This window comes from Periplaneta americana, chromosome 1 (genome assembly GCF_040183065.1).
Source record: "Periplaneta americana isolate PAMFEO1 chromosome 1, P.americana_PAMFEO1_priV1, whole genome shotgun sequence".
Taxonomy (NCBI): Eukaryota; Metazoa; Arthropoda; class Insecta; order Blattodea; family Blattidae; genus Periplaneta; species Periplaneta americana.
Genome location: NC_091117.1, coordinates 175,398,234 through 175,423,205, shown reverse-complemented (window position 1 = coordinate 175,423,205; position 24,972 = coordinate 175,398,234). Strand labels below are relative to the sequence as shown.

Genomic DNA, 24,972 nt, shown 5'->3' with positions numbered 1-24,972 from the left:
TCCCGGATTCAAACCCCTTGTCTGGCCAATCTGATGGTATACCCACAAATTCTAAACACGCGATATGGACATAGATCTTAAAGCGTATATAAATAAATTAAAAAATGAATGGATATGCTACAATAATAATAATAATAATAATAATAATAATAATAATAATAATAATAATAGCAGCTTGCATGTATAGAATGTAACTATTAAGAGAACAAGTAAGAAGCTGTAGCTGTCAAAAAAAAAAAAAAAACAAAAAAAAAAAACAAAAAAACAAAGTGGCCGCACTCGTGAACAGTGAATATTTTCTAAGTTCACTTCGGGTCACGATGATGTTACACGATTAGAAGCAGTTTCGGAACTATGGAGCCATTCGATATATGCGTATCATATAGTAGCGGTAGAGTGCTCGCTTAAGGATTCAAAGGTTGTGATTTCGAGCCTTGTTCAAGTTATCATTTTATTTCATTATCATTCTTTAGCGATACAAATAATATTCAAGTTATCATTTATATTATCGTTTTTTAGCGATATAAATAATATCAAATTATCATTTTATTATATTATCGTTCTTTAGCGACATAAATAATATTCAAGTTATTTATATTCTGTTATCGTTGTTTAGCGATATAAAAAATATTCGCGTTATAATTTATATTGTTACCGTTCTTAGCGATATAAATTATATTCAAGTTGTCATTTATATTCTGTTATGTTCTTTAGCGATATAAATAATATAAATTTAATGTTAGATTTTGAAAAATACAGTTGCATAATATTGGTGTTAGTTTTTTTCTTTTTATATATTACATTATATATCTTGTAATACAAAATGGGATTTGAGCCTGAGACGTTGACGTCTGAATTCAGACGTTCTTCCAACTGAGCCACGGGGCACAAGTAAGAAAGCATAATAATATGCGGAATAATTGGCCCAATCCCCCCTCCAAGACGTCCTGATGATTTGTGGAAGCTCGTCCAGGACATGTCCACTCGACTGCAAAATGTGTTCGAGATTGGAGAAAGATGGACTAAGTATTGGATCGTGCCTTTTGGTTTGGTTTTTTTAAACTTGTGTTTGAATTTTCTATGGCAGACGCCAGTATGCTTGTTTTGTTTATGCCACAAAAGATATTTTTGCTGAGTATAAATTTCTTTATTTTTTTCCATTTGCAGCCATAATGTCATAATAAATGATAGTCATAAATAATGATAATGGCATAATGCATTCATGAACGTGATGTTAATTGGGCCTACTGAAACAGTCATAAAAGAGACAGCAGCGATTATATTTTTTCGCTATCTTAAAAAAAAAAGTAAAAAGCACTCGGAGGTGTTCGAACGCACGACCTCACTAATATCAGGCCGAAACGCTACCATTACGCTACTAGTGTAACACGTAGCATTCTTTAATTACAACTATATATATAGCAGGCATCGTGGTCCAACATGTAACATCGTTTGTCTCCGAATTTTAGAGGAGTTACCCGAAGGGAACTTAGTATTTAGAGAGCGGCCACTTTTTCTTTTGACAGCTGTACGTAATGTCGACCTTGTATCAACTTTCTACAAATAAGTACTCGTGTATTGTACAACATTTTTTGCACGATCATATTTTTAAAATTTTAAATACAATATAGGCCTATTTTTACATTGGACATTTAGAGTAATATTATTCCAAAGCCTTCGCAAAACTGCATTGTAATGGTAACTATGTAACAATAAGTCCACTGTAATGGGTCTATATCAGTATAGTTTTATGTTACGAAGAATGGTTTCCTTAATAAAAAGTTTCTGTATGAGAATTCTAACTTTCAAGGCCTAACGACAATAGCTGTAAATACAACAACAAAAAACACGATTGTACAAAATAATATATTACGATACAAGGTTGGGAAGTGCTTTTTGCAAAGTTGAAGAAAAGTTTGAAAAACTCACTTTGCTCGTTTTTCAATTTCCGAGATTTTATAATGCACTTCGCAAACGTGTATTGTAAGGATTCGAGGCTTTGCTTGTTGACAGGACAATGGTAACCGGTGGGGAGGATGACAACATTCCATTAGAAGAAAACAGTCGACGAATTTCAGATGACGTCGCAGAATCCAGAGAAGCTTCGCGCCGAGGTATGTACTCTTGTGACCTGCTTTACTTGTTTTATATTATCCATGAATTAAATTATACTTCCTTCTTGAATAATCATTTGCTATATGCAGTATTTCATACGAACTATAGAAGACCTTACTATGATTCTGAGATCCGCGCTTACCTCGTATCTACATATTGTCACTTAACAGAAAGGTTTTATAAACAGATAAACGTATTTAAGGTTAGCATTCGCGTACTCATTTATTTGATACTAGAAGATTGAATAAATAGGTAGGTAGATAGATAGATAGATAGATAGATAGATAGATAGATAGATAGATAGATAGATAGATAGATAGATAGATAGATAGATAGATAGATAGATAGATAGATAGATAGATAGATAGATAGATAGATAGATAGATAGATAGATAGATAGATAGATAGATAGATAGATAGATAGATAGATAGATAGATAGATGAATAATTTTATTATTGAATCAATTATCTAATTAAGTAACAAATAAGTGAATAGTTCTTTCTGCTGCACGACGGGGCACAACGCGTTGCTCCGCTTAACCTTTACTCATTTCAGCGAGTGCTGACGGCCACTGCTCTAGTATAAGAGGCATAGTTTTCCAGATTATTATACTTCGAAGTATAAATGAATAAAATCTATTTCACAATAAAATATTATGATAATTTCATATGTTTATCCAAGAATTTCATATTTGCACGAGCTGGAATGTATTTATAATCTCTGCTTTAACAGAAAAAAGTACCTGAAGACACTCGTGCAGTAAGAATTAGTTGTTCGCGTAGGAATTATCTAGCCGAATGTCACAGTACGAAATAGCTTTCACCGATAATTTAATTTCGCTTTTAAACTCCTATTTCTTGTCTTGAGAATTACTAGGTACTCGATCTGTTGTCACGGAAGAATCATCATGAAAAGAAACATTCGTTAAGCTCAATTAAATTATCGGAAAACTATCAGCACTTGTAATATAATTTTAGATAACCTGAGTGGAGAATAGCAAGAAGAGACTTAATTAATCTATAAACGAATAATTATAATTCTGTAAAAACATTTTCGTCACTATAATCTGAGACTTTCACTGTGTTCAATATAGTGCAAGATTTTTGGTCTTTGCATCATCTGATAAATGCAGAAACATCGTGTTTCGGAGTTACCTATGTTTCGGCTCCGACATTAGAAAAACAGAGGAAGTGGAGCTTATCTATTGGCTTTGTCACCAACTTCTTTTTGAATGAGATCAGCAGGACTCCTTTCTCTATCTTCCCAGATTATGGAACTCTTTCTTAGCTTTGCAGCCTGGATGTTTCTGCATCTAATATCATACATCAACCCAGGGTGCGAATTAGGATTTCTGATGAGCGGGGGGACAGAATCCTAGATAGAGAATACCATATATAAAATTATTATTGTCCTCATTCGATACGGCTCAACGCTTGGTCGCACTGAGTTGCTTGTCTTGCATCTTGATCAAAATAATAATTATATCCATGAGCAGGCTTAAGATAAGATGTGTAATTCCTAAGTTATTGATTGTTGTCAGCTTGCCGGTGATGATAATACGTCAATATTATTTTCTTTGCTTATTTTCTACTTTACAAAATATACTGGTATTAAAACAATTATATTTTGTGAGGGGGGGATAGAGTTATTCCTGACAGGGATGTTAATATGAATTTATGAGAGGGGGATAACTTTCCCCCGTTAATTCTCACTCTGCATCAACCCAAAAAATATCGCACAACATTTTGCTCCATTGCAGCACACACATCACTTTCTGACTGGTGTCAGCTACGCCGCAACAGACGTCGGATGGTCACCGTAGTGGCTCTGGTGCTGGGGGCAGCCACAGTTGCTGTATTGGTGCCCATCATAGTTTACAATTCCACTCGTAAGTATCCACAGCCAGTCGCGTGCTTATTAATATCCCTGCTCACATATATAGCAGATTGGCCATGCTCATGTTAAAAACGGTAACGTGTAGAAGACAACAACCACCAGGATCGCCACTGTCGATTAGTAACGACCGCTAGATGAAAGTATATACAGTTGCTCTATGCAATTTTTTTTAAATTCTTCTTGGATTTTGATACAGTATCGGACTTTATGGATCCCTGACTGCACTATGATGTTGTTCCTTGTATTGTTAGTTTACAGAATCTCTTCATCGCACAAATTCGAAGACGTTGATGTCCTTGAAAATTGTTTGGAAATTTGTTTGTAGATGTTTTTCCTCATACTGTATCACAAGACCACCAGTTTGATTATTATGCAATATCAAAAATAGCCATTTTCGGCGTTCTATACAGTCTGAAGTCGTCTACATTACAGTCTCCAATTCTTTTAATGAAATAATTTGGGCTTCATTGAAGTCTACTATAAAACTTCCTTATAATTTTGGTAAGAACTTCATGTATATATGGCATATTGAGATCTTCATGTATTTGAGATGTTCTAGTAAACCAGTCAGACCCATGAGTCAGTCTAAGAGCCCTGTTTTGTGCAACCTGTAGTGGTCTATAAGCATTGCTGTTCATATAGCCCCAGGAAGGTGCAGCATAATTATGTTATAATTGGCAGTACCAAAGCCTTACAGAGATGCAATTTCCGTTTAATGCTTATGGCACCTGATTTTAATAGCGGAAATATATGTACTATGCGTCCAATGGCGTTTCCTTTAATCTGATGGAGATGCTGATGCCAGGACAACCGCTGGTCCAGAGTTACGCCAAGATATTTGACAATCGGTTGATACTCCAGCTCTTTATCGCATATGTTAAGTTTAGGGATTCTTTTCATCGTACACTTCGTGAAACAGATAGCCTGTGTTTTATCAGCATTTAAGGTCTATGCAATTCAAACGGGAGTTACAACGTGACTTCTACTGTCGCTAGATGGCAACATAGTTAAATTGATAAAAGCTGTTGCCTTCAAAGCCTATAAGACTGATCAGTCTGTTATATGTGATCTGGGTTAATACGAACCATTTTCTTTTGTCTTGAGCAGTTATGAAGTATGGAGTAATTGCTACACGAGATAGCCATTATTCTAAAAGTTCGTCACACTACTCGTAATATTGTACTCAAGACCGCGTCTGTAGCTGAAGAGCTAGCGAGCTGGCCTTCAATCCCCGGCCAGGTCATGATGAGATTTGTGGTGGACAAACAGAAATTAAAGAAGGTATTCCACGAGGCACTCCCGTTTTCCTCTATCATTCTACCAACACATTACAGCTTTCCCACATTTTTTCTATCATCTGCAACAGTAAAAATAGGCTGGAGAGAGGTCTCGGTTGTAGTCTACGGACTTCCGATGCTCATATAGAAAGGACTTGGAGCTCCTAGCCCCTTGGGCTCATCAGGCCACTCGTCTGCAGATCCGATCTGGCTGTCAGTAACTGAAACAGAATGGTCTACCTGTAAGCGTCGGTTTCACGATTCTGATTGAGGAAGGGCTTGGAGCTCCTGGTTCCTGGGCCTTATCAGTCTACTCATCTGCGGATAAAGGGCTGAAGCAGAATGGCCCACCTGTCAGCGTCGAATTCACGAAAGCCACCCAGGTCACCTGTCGGACTTGGGCCTGCAGGGCACACATTGGGCCAAAGAATGTGTGTTAGGACCCGGCCTAGATCCAGTCACGAAAAGCCAGACCAAGTGAAGCCAATTCGTACTCCAAAATGATGTCGACGAAGAGAAGAGTCCTGAAACAGACCAGGCTAGCATCACGAACATGGGGCTCCTGAGGATCAAACAGGGTCTGTGATAAGTTGCGCAAGCCAGATGGACGAGGACGGGCCTTTAGTTCAATTTCCAGTTAACTTGTAGCGTTCGTAGAGTGGTAGAATAATCGAGTGATTTAATCGTGAAATTTAATACGATAACGTATATGAAAAATGCCCAATTTTGTGGGACAGTATCCACGAAGTGTATAAAGTAGTGCATAAAGAAATGAAGCAAGAACTCGGGATATGTGTCTCTTATTTAAAGATTATCATCTGTTTCGACCCACGGTATACTGCCTCTGTAGAAGAAACTTCCAAAACTTGGTGGATATCAACCTAGTTCTTAGCATCAGAAACCACCACCATTACTACTACTACTACTACTACTACTACTACTACTACTACTACTACTACTACTACTACTACTACTACTATTACTACTACTACTACTACTACTACTACTACTACTACCACCACCACTGTTATTACTACACCGCCGCTACTACTATTACTACCATACTGTTACTACACCGTTGCTACTACTACTACTGTTACTGCTACTACCACTACCACTACACTACTACTACCACTACCACCACAACCATCACTACTATTACTACATATATCACTGCTACTACTAGCACTACCACTGGTACTACTGCTACTACCACCATTACTACTACGACAACCACACCACTGCTATTACTACACCGCCACCACCACTACTACTACTACTACTACTACTACTACTACTACTACTACTACTACTACTACTACTACTACTACTACTACTACTACTACTGTTACTATATTGTGGGATGATCAGATAAAATATCGTACTTTGTTGAGTAGAAAGAAATGTCAACGTCACTTAAAACATGGAATGTAATTTTGAACAGACTGTAGTGTATAATGTTTACTATTGAAACTTCATGGAAGTTGGTATATCTTAAATTGTAATAATTATTCTGTTTAATTCGTAATAGTTGTTTCTTTCTATGTTTCAGACATCAAACACAAGATGGAGCTGTTAAGCCGTTACGTAACAAAATCAGAGACTAATGATGGTGATTTAGAAGTTGCAATGGGTTCACGTGATACAGATGATAATTACAGTGCTAGCAGTGCATTTCCTTCCTTTGCTACATTCTTTGAAGGAAATAATGCTATCTTGACAGAAAATCACTTTGTTGACGATAATAGCGAAATTAAATATAAAAGAACTGGTAATAAAATTACATTAGATTTGAAAACTAATTCATTACAGTGGAATGAAGAGGCAAATATTGATCGTCAATCAAGAGAAGAAAATATTGATGACAGTGTTACTAGAATTAAGAGAATACGGCGCCATATCGAAGATGTTGATAGAAATAGTGAAGATAAATGTTTAGGTCGGAAGTGTCGTAAAATTGTGCAGAAAATATCTGATAAGGTACAAAGTTTAGAGGCAAAAGTTGAGGCTCTTAAAACTCTGATGTCAGAGTTAAACGGACCAGATGAGACTTACGAAGAAATGCCCAGTCAGCAGAGTCCCGAACATGGTGATACATTGGTAAAGAACTCTGAGAACGAGAGCAGTAACTTCATGTTAGCTAAACCTGTAAACAAAGAGAACAAAGAGGAAACTGGAGATAAGATGTCTAAGGGACATGCTGTTCAGACTAAATTTTCGGAAGTAACAAACGGATATTCGAATTCAACTGATACAGATTCCACTTTACACGAAGTTACTGAAAGTCCCAGATCATTTAAAGAAATTGTTCAGAATGAATCTCAGACTACAATTAGCCTTGAAGTAACACAAAATACGGATAAAGATAGTGTTCTTCAAAGGGACACAACACATAGAAGTATACCTAGTAACTTGACGACAGTAGCTAATTCAAAAACTTCCGTAGATGATAGAACCATTTCTAGTGCCTCTGTTGGTTGGCTACTTACAGATCAGAATGAAGACAAACGTGTTCAAGCTGGAACTGAAACAGGAACTGGAACTGACAGGTTATACGAAGAAAAAAATGCATTTTATGACGACAGTATTGCTTCTGGGCTGGAGGCAGATAACCTTCTTTGGACAACTGACAATGGGAAATCAGAAGGAGGACTGAGTGAGGGAAAGATCGAAACCACTACTGAGAAACCAGCTTATAACAGTGAATATGGTATTAACGAAACTTTAGAAAAAGTCTATGAAGGTACAGTGACCGAAGAACCTGTTACAGTAAACATCTTGATAGCACAGAATTTGGAGACACAAGAGAAAAACGAAGAAAATGCATTGAGCACACAAACCACATCGATTTTTGCTAATTATGTGAATATAGACAACAGATACGAGGATATTACAAGAAAAACTTCAGAAGAACTATATGACAAAGATCAGAGTTTGGATATAGTAACTAGAAACAATGGGATCCACAGTACAGACAGGGTGATACTAACATCTTCTCATCAATTTCAAGAAGAAGAGAACGATTCCACAACTACAAGTGAACTTAATACACACAGTTTCACCAGCAAAGATGATGGCTTAGTAGTGACCAGTATTGAAATATACGAATCAGCAAGTACACCAAAGACATCACAAGATTGGATAAGCTACTCAGATAAACAAAGGTCTTTCCCAACAGCATCATCATACGAATTAGATTATAAGAATACTAAAATTACTGCAGGAACAATAGAAGATAAATACGAAACATCTATAAGAACAACAAAACGTGAAATAACAAAAAGTGAACGTCAAGAATTTGGCAATGTTGGCACTGAAAATTCTGTTGGAACAACATTGAATGAAATAACAGTTATTGGAGATCACGAATTGCACAACAGAGAAACAGAGAGATTTATAGACACAACAATGCTAACTGAAGGTGAAGATAATGAACTCAACTACATAGAAACCCTGAGAATTGAAGATATAGTTGAACAAGGGCCAAACATTAAAAATACCGGTAATGAATTAAATTACACAGAAACTACAAACACTGAAGACACTGCACTTCAAGAAGGAACTGAGAATGAAGGTAATAAACAGAACTACATGGAAACTACTGACTCTGAAGAAACAGAAATCGAAAAAGAATCTGAAAATGAAGATAAACTGTCGAAATATACGGAAACTACAAATTTTGTAGAAACAGGAATTAAAAAAGGACCGGAAAATGTTGACAACGAATCGGATTACATAAAAACTACAAAAACTGACCATGCAGAAATAGAAAAAGGATATGAAATTGTAGATAACTCATCGGAATACACAGAAACTACAAAACCTGAAGACAAAGAAATTAAAAAGTTATCTGAAATTGTAAATAATGAATCGGAAACTACAAACTCTGAAGGAACAGAAAACCAAAATGGATCTGAGAGTGAAGATAAAGAATCAGAAAACACAGAAACTACAATTTCTGAAGAAACAGATATCCAAAAGGGATCTGAGAATGAAGATAACAATCAAGAAAACATAGAAACTACGAACTCAGAAGAAACAGAAATCCAAAAAGAATCTCAGAATGAAGATAGCGAACCGGAAAGCACAGAAACTACAAATTATGAAAATACAAGAATCCAAATAGAAACTGAAAGTGAAAACAATGGACTGAAATACACAGAAGCTACAAATTCTGAAATCACAGTAGCTGAAGAAGGAATTGAATATGAAGCTAATGAATTAGCTAACACAGCTGCGACAAACTCTATAGGCACAAAAGTTTATGTAGGAAATGATGAAGATAATGAAATATCTGATACGGAAATCGCACATTCTGAAAACACAGGAACTCAAGAAAAGACTAAAGATGAAGATAATGGGCTAGATTACACAGAAACTGCAACTACTGTGGACACAGAATTCCAAGTCCAAGGAGCTACTGCAAATGAAGATAACAGAGAGATTACATTTAGTGAAACAGTTGAGAATTATAACGTAAAAAATACAACCGATTATTTTAAACTTACAGAAAATAAAAATGATAAAACCAAAAAGATTAATAGTCGAGATACAAGTACTGTTTCAAAACCGTTTCAATTTCAAGTCTATGAATATCAATCAACTGTAGACGATGGGAATATACCAGTTACAACTATGGACATTGAGAAATATTCTGAAAATGAACTTATGGACAAAAGCGGAACTGATATCAGTATGGGATATTTTACCAGTTCAGGAGCTAGTTCCAATTTTTTGTCTTTTGCGACAACAATGTCAGATATTTTAGATGAAAGGGAGCATATTTCAGATGTACACCCCGCAGGAAGTAAAGATCCTATGGCTCCATTGGAGGACACTGCTTTGAATGCAGAACACATTCTACCTACTACAACGAGAAATAACAAAGGCTCGAATACGAGTTCAGTTGTAAATAGACCTCTCCATTTTCCGCCTTTGACGTCCTTCAATGCATTCAGCACAGATAACTTTGCACACACACAATTTGGCAACACTGCAGTTGATGAAGTAATGAAATCTCATTTACAAGTTGAAGCAGAACCTGCGGTGCTCGTACCCCCATACTGGGTACCGTACCCCATGTGCGTATATAAGGTGCCTCCATCCCGACTTTTATTTACCTCAGGAGCTGGACCGTTGGAGTCGGAAGGTAGTTTAACAGCAGTGTCCCAGAATCAAGATCAATATCAATGGTACTTCCCTACCGGTCCTGGTGAACAGTTCTTGTACCCTGGAGTTATCAAGACCCATTACCCACCACAACTTGGGTCATCACCACAGCAGTATGTCTACTGTCCACCAGTCATACCGTCACTTAGGCTGCAGTCTCAGCAGTTTGCATCCATGACGGGTAGCACTGGCTTTCAAAGAGACAGCACCAACCAGGACTTTGTTCGAGGGACCGACGAGATCGATGACCCTTTAGTGCAGAAATTGCTGGGAGTGCAGCCTAAAGCGGCAGGTGAGAGGAATTTGCAGCACTTTTTTAGATAGTGTCAGAGAAAATATTTGCACAAACCTGCTACATTTTATAAGAGTACGCAACAATTTATCATTATTGCTAAGGTGGTTGTTAATGCTATTATAGTTATCACATATTATCACTGTCTCCAAATATGGAGAAAATTTATCGCACTATATTAGTCTAAGAAAATCGGATTTGTACAGATGGAATTCACAACATTAATCGTAGGTATTTATGATTATGATATTCTCCTATTCTAAGTATCTATCTAGAGAGTTGTTACCGGTTTGGTTTACCGATGTACCGGCGCGCGGGTCCTCGGTGAGGACTGCGGTTGTGACCGCTAGAATTAGTACCGTAACAGCGCAATTAAACTACAACACATTTACCTTGTAAAACTAGGGTTGGATAAAAAGTAATGGCAAGAGTTCGATATTTCTGACATGGCTTTATTCACAGGGGTACTACAGTTACGTACCTTCTATATAGTCGCCCCCCTTATTTATTACCTTTTGCCAAATGTTTGGAAGGCGTCGTACACCATCAGCGCGTCCATCTTTGTTGATGTTCCGTATTGACCACCCTAAAGCACGGAAAAGTTTATCTCTGGTATTGTACTGGGTCCCTCGCAGTGGTTCTTTCACTTTGGTGAAAAGATCGTAATCGCATGGATCATATCGGGTGAGTACGGTGGATGTTCCAGTAGTCCGCGTTTTCCGTCTGCCTTGAAGGTACAGCGTGGTGCAGTATTACCCCATCAATGACATATGCCACAATGAACATCTCCTTCACAGCACTTTGTGTAGGGCGCACTTTCTTTGGACGAGGAGAACCGGGATGCTTCCATTCATTTGATTGGCGTTTCAAGTTTGGTTCATACGAGCGAGTCCAGGTTTCGTCTATAGCGACGATTCGTCCAAGAAACTCGTCACCTTCCCTTTAGTACCGGTGCAACAAGGCCTTCCCGGAACGCTTTAACCCATCGTGCAACTGTGCGATTTGGCAACGCTGTATCGCCACATGCTTCACGCAGTCCCTGAAAACATTCTTGTGCACTATGACCTCGTGCTATTTCAATTTTGATCCAGGAACGTTGCTCTAGTTTTGTAAGGCTGGTCTTAGGGCTCTCGCACTATCCCTATGAAAGTGAACGTTCTACACACTGCAGTAGATTGATGGAGTACTGTCGCCGCTGGCTGCACTAACTCATCTAACAGTCCTTGTTCATGTCCACACAGCTGGCAGCTCTCGAACGCACCATCGTCACGTGTTGCCATTACTTTTTATCCAACCTATGTAGATGCTGAAAATGTCGACCATCTTGTTCCACACAAATGGAATATCGCGTAAATACGAGTAAGTTATCGTTCTCTCTCCGCAGTTCTTCGATTGAAATTCCTGTAATTTCTAACTCAATGTTATCTTTTAGTTCCTGAAGTGCATTATGTGGATATACACTCAAAAGCTTGTATAATCTAATTATAGAGCATAAAATGGGGTGTAATGAGAAGATTGTTGAGTTATTGATCTTGTTGCTTAACCTCGCTAATATTTTATCAAAATATAATGAATGAGATATCAATTGCAACAAACGCAATTCCATATGAAATTAGCAAAAAGTAGATAATCAATTCACGGTCTTTCAAGTTATGTATGTATCTTCATAGTGCAGCTGTTAACTGCACGGTTACTTCATTTGTCACAGTTTCTTTTCATATTTGCACTGTAATAGCTCTTCAGTTGAGAACTATGTCAGCAGCGATTTTCTTGGCGCCTTATTTAGGCAATCGGTAATACTGAATTTTGAAATCAATCTATATTGATAGAGAATTTGTGTTATTTTTCCATAGGCATGTATCGATAAGTCTTCTTGCAGGGACTATGGCACTATATTATCGACTATGGTTTAGCTCTACTAGCAGTTTTCTATAACTATACCAACAGATGGCAGTACCGGTACTTAACATTTTATTGAATTTACTTTTACATTAATTAAAACATATTCCAAGTTAAAGCAATTTATTTATTTATTTTATTGCTAGTAAGTTTGAAATGAATACAAGTTATTACAATGTAAGATAAACTAGCCCACTCCTGAATGAGTAAGACTCTTGCTCAGGAGGGGATTCCAATACAGACAAAAATAAAATTAAAATTGAGAGTGAATACATATTAAAAATTGTTTAATATGTTTAAATCCAAACTATAAGTCCAATACAAATGTTTATATTATTTTATTAATTTGGAGATGATTCGTGGTTAAAGCAATATTAGAATAAAATTATTGTTTAATAATCTGGGACCTTGACTTGTGCTATGATAAAAAGCTGCATTGGTTTTACATTTAGGTTCAGACAAACGCAGAGAATTCATATTTTTAGTTCTATATTTATGTAAGATATCTTTCAAAATTATAAAAATTTCTGTGAAAATATTTTAATAAAATAAAATAATAAATTTGTTTAATGTTAAAAACTTTGAAATGTTTAAACAACAATTCAATTGAGTAATCTTTATGATTTTTTTAAACAAATTTTTAAATAATTTTTTCTGTAGTAAAATTAACGGTTAAAAGTTGGATTTATAAGTTCCCCCCAACCTATAATACCATACATAATATAATATAGATTGAAATAATGCTAAATAAATTATACGTAAACAGTTAATTGACAAAATATTTCTTAGAACAACAAAGTAATATAATATTTTACGTAATTTATTACAAATATAATGAATATGATTATCAATAATTATACCTAAGTATTTAACCTCATTAACTTAATTAATAACTGAACAATTGCAATTTATATCGGAACAGTCAAAATTATGCATTTTAATTTGTAGTATAGATGAAATTGGTTTATTACTTGTATTATTTAAATAAAATGAGATAACTATAGTTTTATTCTTATTATTTACAAGTGAATTTAAATCGAACCATTATTTTATTAATTTTAAGCCGAAATTTGCATTATAATAAACATCAGTCCAAGTTTTTCCACTAAAAAGTAAAACAATATCATAAGCATACGAATATAAATTATCTTCATATTAAATGGATTAAAATATATATATATATATATATATATATATATATATATATGATTCATACGTAATCATAAGTGTATGACATTTTTTATACTGACGTTATTTACATGCACTTTTTGGTTAAGTGCTATGATAGAGTAACTGAGTGGCTGAATATGTGTCATTTTATGATAATGCTCTAAAGTTTGTTTTTGGCTGATTACCAGAGTTTTGGAGGGAGCTGAGTTTCCTTAACTCCCTTTCCTTCCATAGACAAACCCAAATAAATATAAAAGAAATAAAAGAAAGTTAAAAAAAATAGAATTAACATCTCTTACTTACTTACTTACGTACTGGCTTTTAAGGAACCCGGAGGTTCATTGCCGCCCTCACATAAGTCCGCCACCGGTCCCTATCCTGAGCAAGACCAATCCAGTCTCCATCATCACATCCCATCTCCCTCAAATCCATTTTAATATTTTTTAATATTATCCTCCCATCTACGTCTCGGTCTCCCTAAAGGTCTTTTCCCTCCGGCCTCCCAAGTAACACTCTATATGCATTTCTGGATTCGCCCATACGTGCTACATGACCTGCCCATCTCAAACGTCTGGATTTAATGTTCCTAATTATGTCAGGTGAAGAATACAATGCGTGCAGTTCTGTGTTGGGTAACTTTCTTCATTCTCCTGTAACTTCATCCCTCTTAACCCCAAATATTTTTCTAAGCACCTTATTCTCAAACACCCTTAAGCTATGTTCCTCTCTCAAAGTGAGAGTCCAAGTTTCACAATCATAAAGAACAACCGGTAATATAACTGTTTTATAAATTCTAACTTTCAGATTTTTTTGACAGTAGAGTAGATGACAAAAGCTTCTCAACCGAATAATAACAGGCATTTCCAATATTTATTCTGTGTTTAATTTCCTCCCGAGTATCATTTATATTTGTTACTGTTGCTCCCAGATATTTGAACTTCTCCACCTCTTCAAAAGATAAATTTCCAATTTTTATATTTCCATTTCGTACAATATTCTGGTCACGAGACATAATCATATACTTAGTCTTTTCGGGATTTACTTCCAAACCTATCGCTTTACTTGCTTCGAGTATAATTCCCGTGTTTTCCCTAATCGTTTGTGGATTTTCTCCTAACATATTCACGTCATCCGCATAGATAAGCAGCTGATGTAATCCGTTCAATTCCAAACCCTCTCTGTTATCCTGGACTTTCCTAATGGCATACTCTAGAGCAAAGTTATAAAGTAAAGGTGATAGTACATCTCCTTGCTTTAGCCCACATTGAATTGGAAACGCATCTGACAGAAACTGACCTGTACGGACTCTGCTGTGCGTTTCACTGAGACATATTTTAATTAATCGAACTAGAGAATTAACATCTCTACCTAAAAAAAATAACACAAAATAATATACTTATAAATAAAATACTAGCATACTCAGCCAAAAAAATTAAAGCAAAACCACCTCTACTATATTCACTACATAGTTTCCATTCTGACTTTATCTTTGTGTTCTTCCCTGGCTGCAATTGTGATAATGACGATCTATCTGTAAACAAATATAGCAAGAAACTCCATCACTTCGTAGTCCAGAAGGAGATTTAGCAGACGGTTGGTTATAAGACTGACTAATTCATACACTGTTCGGGGATGTAATATTCCAGAAGGATGCCGTCCTGGCACGAAGGCGTGTTGGGATGGCTTGGAGTGTGTGTCTTCTTCGGAGTGGTGTGATGGGATTGTGCATTGCAATGATACAAGCGATGAGAGGGATTGCAGATGCCAGGACAGGCTGGACAAGAACAGAATGTGCGACGGCTACTTCGACTGTCCACAGGGAGAAGATGAGTTGGGCTGCTTTGGTGAGTGCTATAGCTTCTATAAAATCTATTTTTGGACAGTCATTTTAATGTATACCTTATTTTATTTCAAGGAGTGCAGTTCGGTGTTCAAAGGAGCCACCGAACTGCACTCCTTGAAATAAAATAAGGTATACGCTTCTAACAGTGTAGGATCGTGTTAAAATGTACTATAATGTGAAAGCGTGTTATTAGTAAACAACTTTCAACTGTTTATACCACATTCTTTCGCTTATACTAGAGTTTCTCGAACTATCGTCCAAGGATCACGGACCACAAGTGGTTTTCGAGGTCTGGGTTTGTAGTCCTCTGAGATTGAACATGTATTTAGTAAAACAGAGTATTTGTCCGAGAGGGACGGAAAAAATCATTCCTTAGTTAAGCACAGAGTAACACGATTTCGGTTGCAAAAGTTTTCTTTTATAAAAATATGTTCAGCAATGTTCATGGCTTTATGAAGTTTGAAGCATATATCTCTTTTCTCCCAGGATTGATGTTTTATGAAATTTGTGGCTGAACATGGAAAATGTTGAGCGCAAGCATCAGTAACACTCTCACGAACCTCAGCCCGCCATTTGACTCTGGTAGGCTGAGCATGTAACAGTAGTGTCAGAGTTGTAAGCTCCAAAACTGGTTGTGGAGCCGGAGACTGCAGTCGGAGCGTGTTTACGTTCTCCACTTGGGTCTGTTCAACAGTGTATCCTGAACATCAGATGCAGTTGTATGCGGCATTCGATTTATTTCTGTTTTTAGATCTTTCTCATAATGAAAGTATGAACTTACATAAGGAAGGGAAAAAGCTAAGCTTAAAAAACGGAGCCAAACAGAACTGCAGTGTTAAGCTAATAAATTTTCAGGTGCTCATATATCAATAACAATGTAACAGAATAATAATAATAATAATAATAATAATAATAATAGTAATAATAATAATAATAATAATAGAATACAAAATACATATTTAACCAGTATTCAAATTTTTAATAGTAAACATTTGGTTAGGAACAAATAAAATAAATTAACTTCTTAAGTCCTATTATTATTATTATTATTATTATTATTATTATTATTATTATTATTATTATTATTATTATTATTATTATAAAACCTGAAATATTGTTCTATTAATTCTCACAAACAACTATCAATGTTCATTCACTTTCCAATAACTGTGCGCTTACTGCTTGAAACCTGACATTTTCTATTCTCCACTAATATATTTATGTTAGCTGAGATTCTATTTGCCAAACAAATTCGAGGCTGTTTTTCCAGATTGATGTCAGAAAGCCTTTCTCAATTTTTGTTTTTCAACTGTTTCAACACGGAAAACCCCTGCTCGCAAACATAAGTGATACCAAACATAGAAATAAGTTCAGCGACGTTCTTACGTAAGTGCTGAAATTGTGTCTTATCAAAGTCTTTATAGAATTACACCATACCAATAGCATTTGTCTTCAGTATTTCACAAAGGAGACGATATCATTTAAGTTCAATGAGTTCCAGCTGTACAGCAGGGTCGCACACAGTTTTGATATCTACTGAGAGGGGAGTTTCGAATAGCTATAGCTAATTCAGTGTCAAGACTGCCTAAATTTGCTAAATTCGTGAAGAAGATTAGTTAATACTGTAATAAATTGTTCTCTAGTGAAAAGAGTTTAAATACATTGCATTCCTCTTCACCATTTTTCAATTTCATACGCTTTACCAGATCATTCTAATGTTTTCTCTCGTAATGACCAAAGCTCGGAACTTGGGGACTTGTGTGTCGTGCGCTTGAGTAAGGTTACAGGTACAGCGTACACAAAGCTCAAGCTGCAAAGTGCTCTGGGACAGTCGTATGTACTAAGAAAGTGGTCACATCGAATGGCAAGAAGACGAACGAAGAAACTGTGTCATGTCGAAGCCAATGACATTACGAGAATTACAGGTAAATTGTCTGTCTGAGGAATGAGAAAATACGTGTTATTCGAATGGGTGTTATGGAAGTTTGAAAATACATTTCTTAAATTTTAGGTACAGAATTTCGTGGAGGAATTCTGAGGAGATGCATTATTTTCTTCTAATGCAGAGTTTATATTTTGTAAGTTGTGCCACACATAAACTAGAGCTGGAAACGGGCATTCATTGAAAGACATTGCTGTCCTTTAAATTTATGGAAAATTTGTCCATAGCCATGGATCAAGTCGTAGAGGGACCTTCCCTAGTAGTGATACACTAATTGAAAACTATTTGCGAGAAAAATTTAGGATATACTGTACTTATCTTTCTCAGATACGAAATCTGCTGAAAATCGAACAGGAAACAGTGACAGTGAAAATATTCAGTATTTTATTTAGGCCCAGGACTTTATAATAAAATTTCAAACCATATTTACAAATTTGAAATTTTTTAAAATTGAAACTTTTAAAAAGGAAATTTGTAAAATTATCCATGATATATAATAGTAACAAATGTACTTTTTTTACCTTTTATTTCTATCGACTATATTTATGTTTTTATTGAATATCACTGGCTTCTGTCGGATTGTCAATTTATATTAAATGTGTATTTTTCTCTCGTTTTCTCTTTCTTCTTTATTCTTGCTCTTATGTTGTATTTATTGGTTTGAATTAAGTTACTTACTGTATTTAGTAAACTGTCCTTGTAAATTTTATGTTATATTATTCACTAAGAACACATCGTACACGAGCCTGGCTCTTACGGTAGTGGCTAGAAACATTTTTATTTTATAAATGCAATTTGTACTCACAAGGTAGCTAGTTAAAATGAATAAAATAAAAAAAATTAAAGTTTGCTCCCGTCACTTCATGTGACGTGGAAATAAGTTTCCTTCGTTTCAAGTCATGTTTAACTAACAGACGAAGAATTTATGGGTTCGAAAATCTTCGAATGCATGTAGTCATACACTGTAATGAAATGTACAGAGCAGAACTATAAATTTGATATATTTTACATGTTTATTTATAGGCTATATATACTATAAAATTACGTGTTTCAACCTATCATAATATTATCATTATGTTGTTCCAGCCAGGAACCACTTTTATAGCAGACCTGACAGTACCTCTGTGCTGGAAGCGGGAGTTTGTCGACATTGAAGTCCGGTCGCTTAGCCACGTTCAAAGACACAAGTCCCCAAGTTCCGAGCTTTGGTAATGACGCTTCACATTGAATCTTTTCATCGACAGGAACTGTTTACAAAATTAGACACTGTACACTGCGAACAAAAACACGTTCTCCCAGCTTGGGTCAAAGTAGGCACTAGAACTTGAGCTCGATTCTCCCAGCGCTCCTGCTGAAGACGCAGCCATGCTTTGAACTTTGCTTTGTCTGTGGAAATACCGGAGCACGCAAGGAGTCACAGTGGGCGCTCCGCTCCGTTTAGTCTTTGTCTGACAACGCTGATTGTAAACTTTCGTCTCTTATATATCCTATCGTCTCTTATATATCCTATCGATAATTTTCTCCGACATTTGTACACACGATGATTCAATCCATTGGTAGACCATGATAACGTGACTACAGTAGGTGGCCGGGGTCCGACGACGGAACATGGCGCCGTCTTGAATCACAAAGTGGTTACTTACGCTTATAATATTACTACGATGTACCGAAGTACATACGATATTTCCGTGCAGGAATTCTATATTACCATATGGTGAAGAATCCCGTGCCGAAGAGATTCTACCCATTCTTCACCGGAAGAACAATAATTGTTTTTATGCATCTGAAGTCTGACTAGTGTAATAATATGTAGCTAGTTGGCGATGTACGCAATGGAGGGGTAATGGAACTGGCCACTCTACTGGGCTAAATGCCTCATAAGTGGTGACTTCTTGGTATTACTTGTGAGGTTCAGACCTGTCTTCAGACAGTTGACTAAACAACAACAACAACCTATAATAAAACAGAGAATTAAACAGAGCTGCAATTCCTTAATATTAAATTGCAGACATAGTGTGCAGATGTTAACAGCTAATCCTGTGAATAAATACAAGCAAACACACTCTTACAACAGGCAGCGATACCAAGATGATGCCAAGATCTAGTAGGCTCTGATGTTGGTGTACAGTATACACCGAAACAGCTGTAAGGCACACGTGCTTATATAATTAACACTAGTAAATTTGCCATTTTATCAATCATTTGTATTTAAGTGTTAAAAGTAGTTTACGTAAGATTCAAGATAAATACTTTTTATTCAATGCAATTCGGGATGTGTTTTATAATGCCTCTTTGTATTAAATAGTTTGATATATGGTAATTGTTTTCGGCAAAACACATGGCGCATTTTTTTTCACGTTTAAAAATCTTAAAGTACCGTTAGTTCCCATAACTATAGTCCTGGAACACAACTATGGTCCATTCAAATTTTGTACTTCATAATGTAGTACTTCATTTATTTATATTTTTTCTGTATTGTAGTTTGAAGTCAAGTTAATGCAGCTATCTACGAACGGTTTATGTTACTTCTACAGTGTTCTTTGAATAGTTGTATCATGAATCATAGTTTTGTTTCAGGACCATAGTTATGGGAAATGACGGTATGCATTTCTCCATTCATTTGTTAAAGAAAAGCGACATTTCGTTTTCTTGACACGCTCCATTGAAACTGACATCCTCCGATGTATTGTTTTGAAATGTAATGCTATATTCAATGAGTTGCGTACGTACTGATGTAACTGAGAGAAGAGAGGGGATCCTTAGTGACACGCCTGCGGGGGCACATTGGCACACAGTGACATCGAATGCCCATGGCTGACTTAGAATAAGCATGGCACAGTCACTTTTCCTTTACAAACATCACAGGATCTTTGAAACAAGGTTATAAAATTATGTTGCATGATTACCCATTGGAGAAATTAGTGCATGGCGATACAAATATTTCTGCAGGATGTAACGACCAGTCATTTAGCTGCGAGAACTGGGATCGGAGCCATACAGCCACCACGTGCATGTCCGTTGAGCATCGCTGTGATGGCACACGGAACTGTCCAAATGGGAAGGACGAGGCCGAGTGTCTACTCCTGGAGGACAAGTTATTTCACCACCAAGTAAGATTATTATTCGGTCGTTTAACTGTTGCTGAATATTTGTAAGTTTACAACAAAAACTCTTCAAGAATTTAATAATATGAAAATTGATTTTATGACTAGTCAAACATTTTAAAATAGAATTTTTTTGTGTATGGAGGGTACAAACAATAAACTTTAAGGGTGCTATTCATAGACATTTCACTAGCCCGCACTACGAGCGTGCTAAACTAGCCCCGGCTATCGACTGGTTACTTGTACAGGATTCATATCATATATCGCTAACATTGGTTTATGAATACGAAAAACGTTAGTTCGCTGATCATCCACCGGAAGCCCGTGCTAAGAATGTCTATGAATATGGCCCAATATTTTCAAATGTTTGACTAGTCGTAAAGTCTATTTTCAAATTAAGATAAGTTATAGGCTGAACATTTAAAATAAATTCTTGAATATCTTGTAAAAATGTCAATAAAGAAAGGACATTCTGTCAATATTTGATTGCTCAGTATATTTTTCAATTTGTCGTTTTGAACGACAAAATAATAAATTATCGTTCTCGTCTTCATATTCCATCTCAGCAGAGATCAATGGATTTTTTTTTTTTTTTAGACTATTACACTTTTACTACGTCATACTACTTTTGACCAATAAAACGGTACGAAAGGACGTCTTTCAAGCAATCATGGCTGCTTATTGCACAATTTTATCACTTCCCTAGCATTTGTTTATTTTTATCGCTTCCCTAGCATTTGTTTCTTTGTTTGCCAACGTTTCAAACTGCAAATTCTTTACGGTATTATAAAACATGCTTTGCGATCGTCATTTATTTCCCGCATAGATAGTCGACTGAAAATGGCGGCTCCGTTCAAACGTTTTGGTGAAAGTAACATTAGTGAAATAGAATTTTAGCGAGTCAATTAATATCTATTTTATTGTATTAGAATACTTTATTTATTATAATCTTTATATACTTTCTTCTGTTTTTATTACCTCCCTACCATTTGTTTCTTTGCTAAATTAAACTTCGTGAAACTAATGTTTTATGTAATATTCCAGTTATTTCCTGTGTCATACACCAAAGGATTTCTGCATCGCTTCTGGCAGGGGAAATGGTATCCCATGTGTAATACTCTTGAAGAATGGGCGCTTGAAGTGTGCAAGTCGGATGTGGGATTCTTTGAAAAGTAAGTCTTCATTGAGACGCAATAAAATAATGTTAGTGGTGAGACTAAAAGAGAAGTTGCCTGAAGAATGAGATGGTTGCTGGGACCTAAAACCAGCTCCGTAGTGGGACATATTTGAACAGTCAGGGGCTGAAGGGAGCTAATTTACAGTGAGATATAAATTGGAGCCATTTTGTTGAGGACATGGAAGAGATGCAGTTCATATATATTGAAACGAGCATCAATCTGCAACAATAATTAAACTGGTTTCACAATTCTTGTGAAATTTTGCATTACAAAATAAAAATGTTATTACAGTTGATACTCTTATTTTCAATAGTCCTTTAACTGAACGCCGGAGGTCGAACCCCTTGGTTCTACGTACCAAGTGCTCTAACCACTGAGGTACGTCAAAGTTAAATCCACAGCACCGGAGCGAATTTTTCTCCTCTAATAATCATTGTCACCGCAACAGATATATTCTGTAGGACCAAAAATTAATCTTTACGTAGATTCTTTGCCCAACAGTGCATATTACTGTGGAATCCTGGCCACCAAGCCACTCAATTGAGTGCGCTTCTTGTATAATGGCAGTCGAGTTAAGGGTTAGGTACAGCTTATAGCAGTAACATTTTTGGAAATATTAAACATTTTTTCCTCCATTATTGTATCTTGTACAGTAATGGAAATTGGTATCTGTAAACTCTGTTCTTCTGCTATATGAAAAAAAAAATATATTTTTACGATTTAAAAAAAATACTTGTGTGTGTGTGTGTGTGTGTCTGTATATATATATATATATATATATTTTTTTTTTTTTTCAAAATTCAAAATGTGCAGTTTACTGTGCAGTGATGAAGCATTTCCCTCATAACTCATAAACTTATTAAGTTTTTCATGTTCTCTCCCTTTTATTTTATTGATGAAACTCATGTTTATAATATCACGCTCTTTCAAATACATTCCTTAATAAATAACATATATATTTTTTTATTTTGTGTTAGAAGAAAATACTGATATTCGACCATTTTGTAAAATGAATTAATTTTTTATCAGATAATCTATCAAAGATAGAGAAGTGATCTTACATAATATTGTAGACATGACATCCATTAATACACACAAGAAATTTTATCACAGAATGTTGGATACTTTTTGAATAATGTGGGAAACGCTTCATCACTGCACAGTGAACTGAATTTGGAAAAAAAAAAAGTGTAAATAATTTTTTTTTAAATCGTAAAAATATATTTTTTTTTTCATATAGCACAAGGACAGTGTTTTACACATACTAAGTTTCATTATTGTACAAGATACAATAATGGAGGAAAAAATGTTGAATATTTCCAAAATTTTACTGCCGTAAGCTGTACCTAACCGCTTAATATATTATGTCAACATATATGTCGAACTTGGAATCAGGCAACAAAGGGAAACACACTAGAGGAGAGGGATTCGATCCGGTGCTGTGGATTAAACTTCGGCGTGGCTCAGTGGTTAAAGCACTTGGTACGTAGAACCAAGGACCCGAATTCGATCTCTGGCGCGGGAGCGAATTTTTCTCCTCTAATAATCATTGACACCATAACAGATATATTCTGTAGTACCAAAATTAATCTTTACGTAGATTTCGTACTAGTGTTAGAAGCTTTTTTCTCGCACTGTTGTATAATAGCCATTTTTAAACACTCTTACCTAGCGTTAAAAGATCTGTTAGAATTACTGCCTGAAAATTAATTATTTTTAGCTATTTCAATAGTTTTTTTCTAGTAATAATATTTAGACATTGCGAGAATATATTCGGGATAGATTATATACGATTTGTTGCACCTCGTTTATTTTACAGAAATATGTTTCTTTGTCTTTATAATTGGACTCCACTTGCGTTGACACTCTAGCTCCATCTCACTTGCCGAATACCTCCAGACGCGCAGCATCTGCTGCTGAATTAGCCGTGAAAAATAAAGTCAATAAATATGCTCATATTTTAGACAATTATATCTTTGTCCCCTTTGTTGTGGAGACCTTCGGTCCTTGGAGACATAACGCTAAAGTTTTGGTATCTCAAATCGGCCAAATTTTGGTCTCCATTATTGGTGATCCTCGTTGCACCACTTATTTTCGTCAACGTTTAAGTATTGCAATTCAACGCGGAAATGCAATGAGCGTTTTGGGTACTCTTCCCGAGTCCAGCCTTTTGGACGAACTCTTTCTCTTGTAAAATTTATTAAGTAATTGGAAATTACCATATAGAAATATTCCTGAATATAAATGTTTGTTTCAGCAAACCAGACATTGAAAAGAGGTATGTAACTTCCGAATACAGAGGTTTGTTCTTGATGGTGGACTCGCATGAGAAAGTCGAGTTGGTGAAAAGCTGCATTGGAAACGAAGCAATCTATGTGACATGTCCTCGCATGTTTTGTGGCACCCGGATCCTACCAGGTGTTAAGGACGAGGAAGAGCTAAGCACCGAGGACAGTGATCTGAATCTGGGGCGCATCAAGAGACTTGAAAACATCGTGCAGGAGTCCCTTAACGTGAATGCAGATGAAGATAGCAGCAAGTTGCTGAGATTTCACTTGATGATACCAGACAGTAACAACAGTACCTCAGAGACGCTGGGTCACGAAGATGGGGATGCTGCCCATAAACAAAGACCAATTAGGGATGAGGGTCGTGTGGTCGGAGGGACGGCTAGCAAGCCAGGAGCTTGGCCCTGGGTTGTGGCCCTGTACAGGGATGGTCAGTTTCACTGCGGTGGTGTCCTGCTTCAAGAGTCCTGGGTCATGACGGCTGCGCACTGCGTGGATGGGTGAGTGTCAACTCTGAGTTCTCGGTAAAAAAATCGGTTTCTTGGTAAAAGTGACCAAGTCCAAAATGCAGAATTGTTGGGAAAAAGCATTTATGCTCGACCATGCCGAAATTTAGTAATTATACACCTGGTAGCAGTCCTTTAATGCATGTCATCCTAGTGGGATACCAACATCTATTATGCAACATTACTCCTGCTCTTCCAGTCAAGTTAAACGACACAATAATCCCTTTTGCATCCTATGTTAAAAACCTTGGAGTTTACTTTGACACACATTTAAACTGGAATTATCAAGTAA

At 36.1% G+C, this 24,972-nt stretch overlaps 1 protein-coding gene across 1 annotated transcript in view; it reads left to right on the top strand.

The window, feature by feature from the left end:
• Nucleotides 1-24,972, top strand: part of LOC138694908 (serine protease nudel-like) — a 75,489-nt gene that overhangs the window by 6,366 nt on the left and 44,151 nt on the right. Inside the window, exons 2-8 of the mRNA XM_069819128.1 lie at nucleotides 2,014-2,114; nucleotides 3,876-4,004; nucleotides 6,842-10,750; nucleotides 15,466-15,663; nucleotides 20,554-20,714; nucleotides 21,753-21,880; nucleotides 24,144-24,674. Coding sequence (XP_069675229.1) covers nucleotides 2,018-2,114; nucleotides 3,876-4,004; nucleotides 6,842-10,750; nucleotides 15,466-15,663; nucleotides 20,554-20,714; nucleotides 21,753-21,880; nucleotides 24,144-24,674 — 5,153 coding nt within the window. The 5' untranslated portion in view covers nucleotides 2,014-2,017. The remainder of the gene's footprint in view (nucleotides 1-2,013; nucleotides 2,115-3,875; nucleotides 4,005-6,841; nucleotides 10,751-15,465; nucleotides 15,664-20,553; nucleotides 20,715-21,752; nucleotides 21,881-24,143; nucleotides 24,675-24,972) is intronic.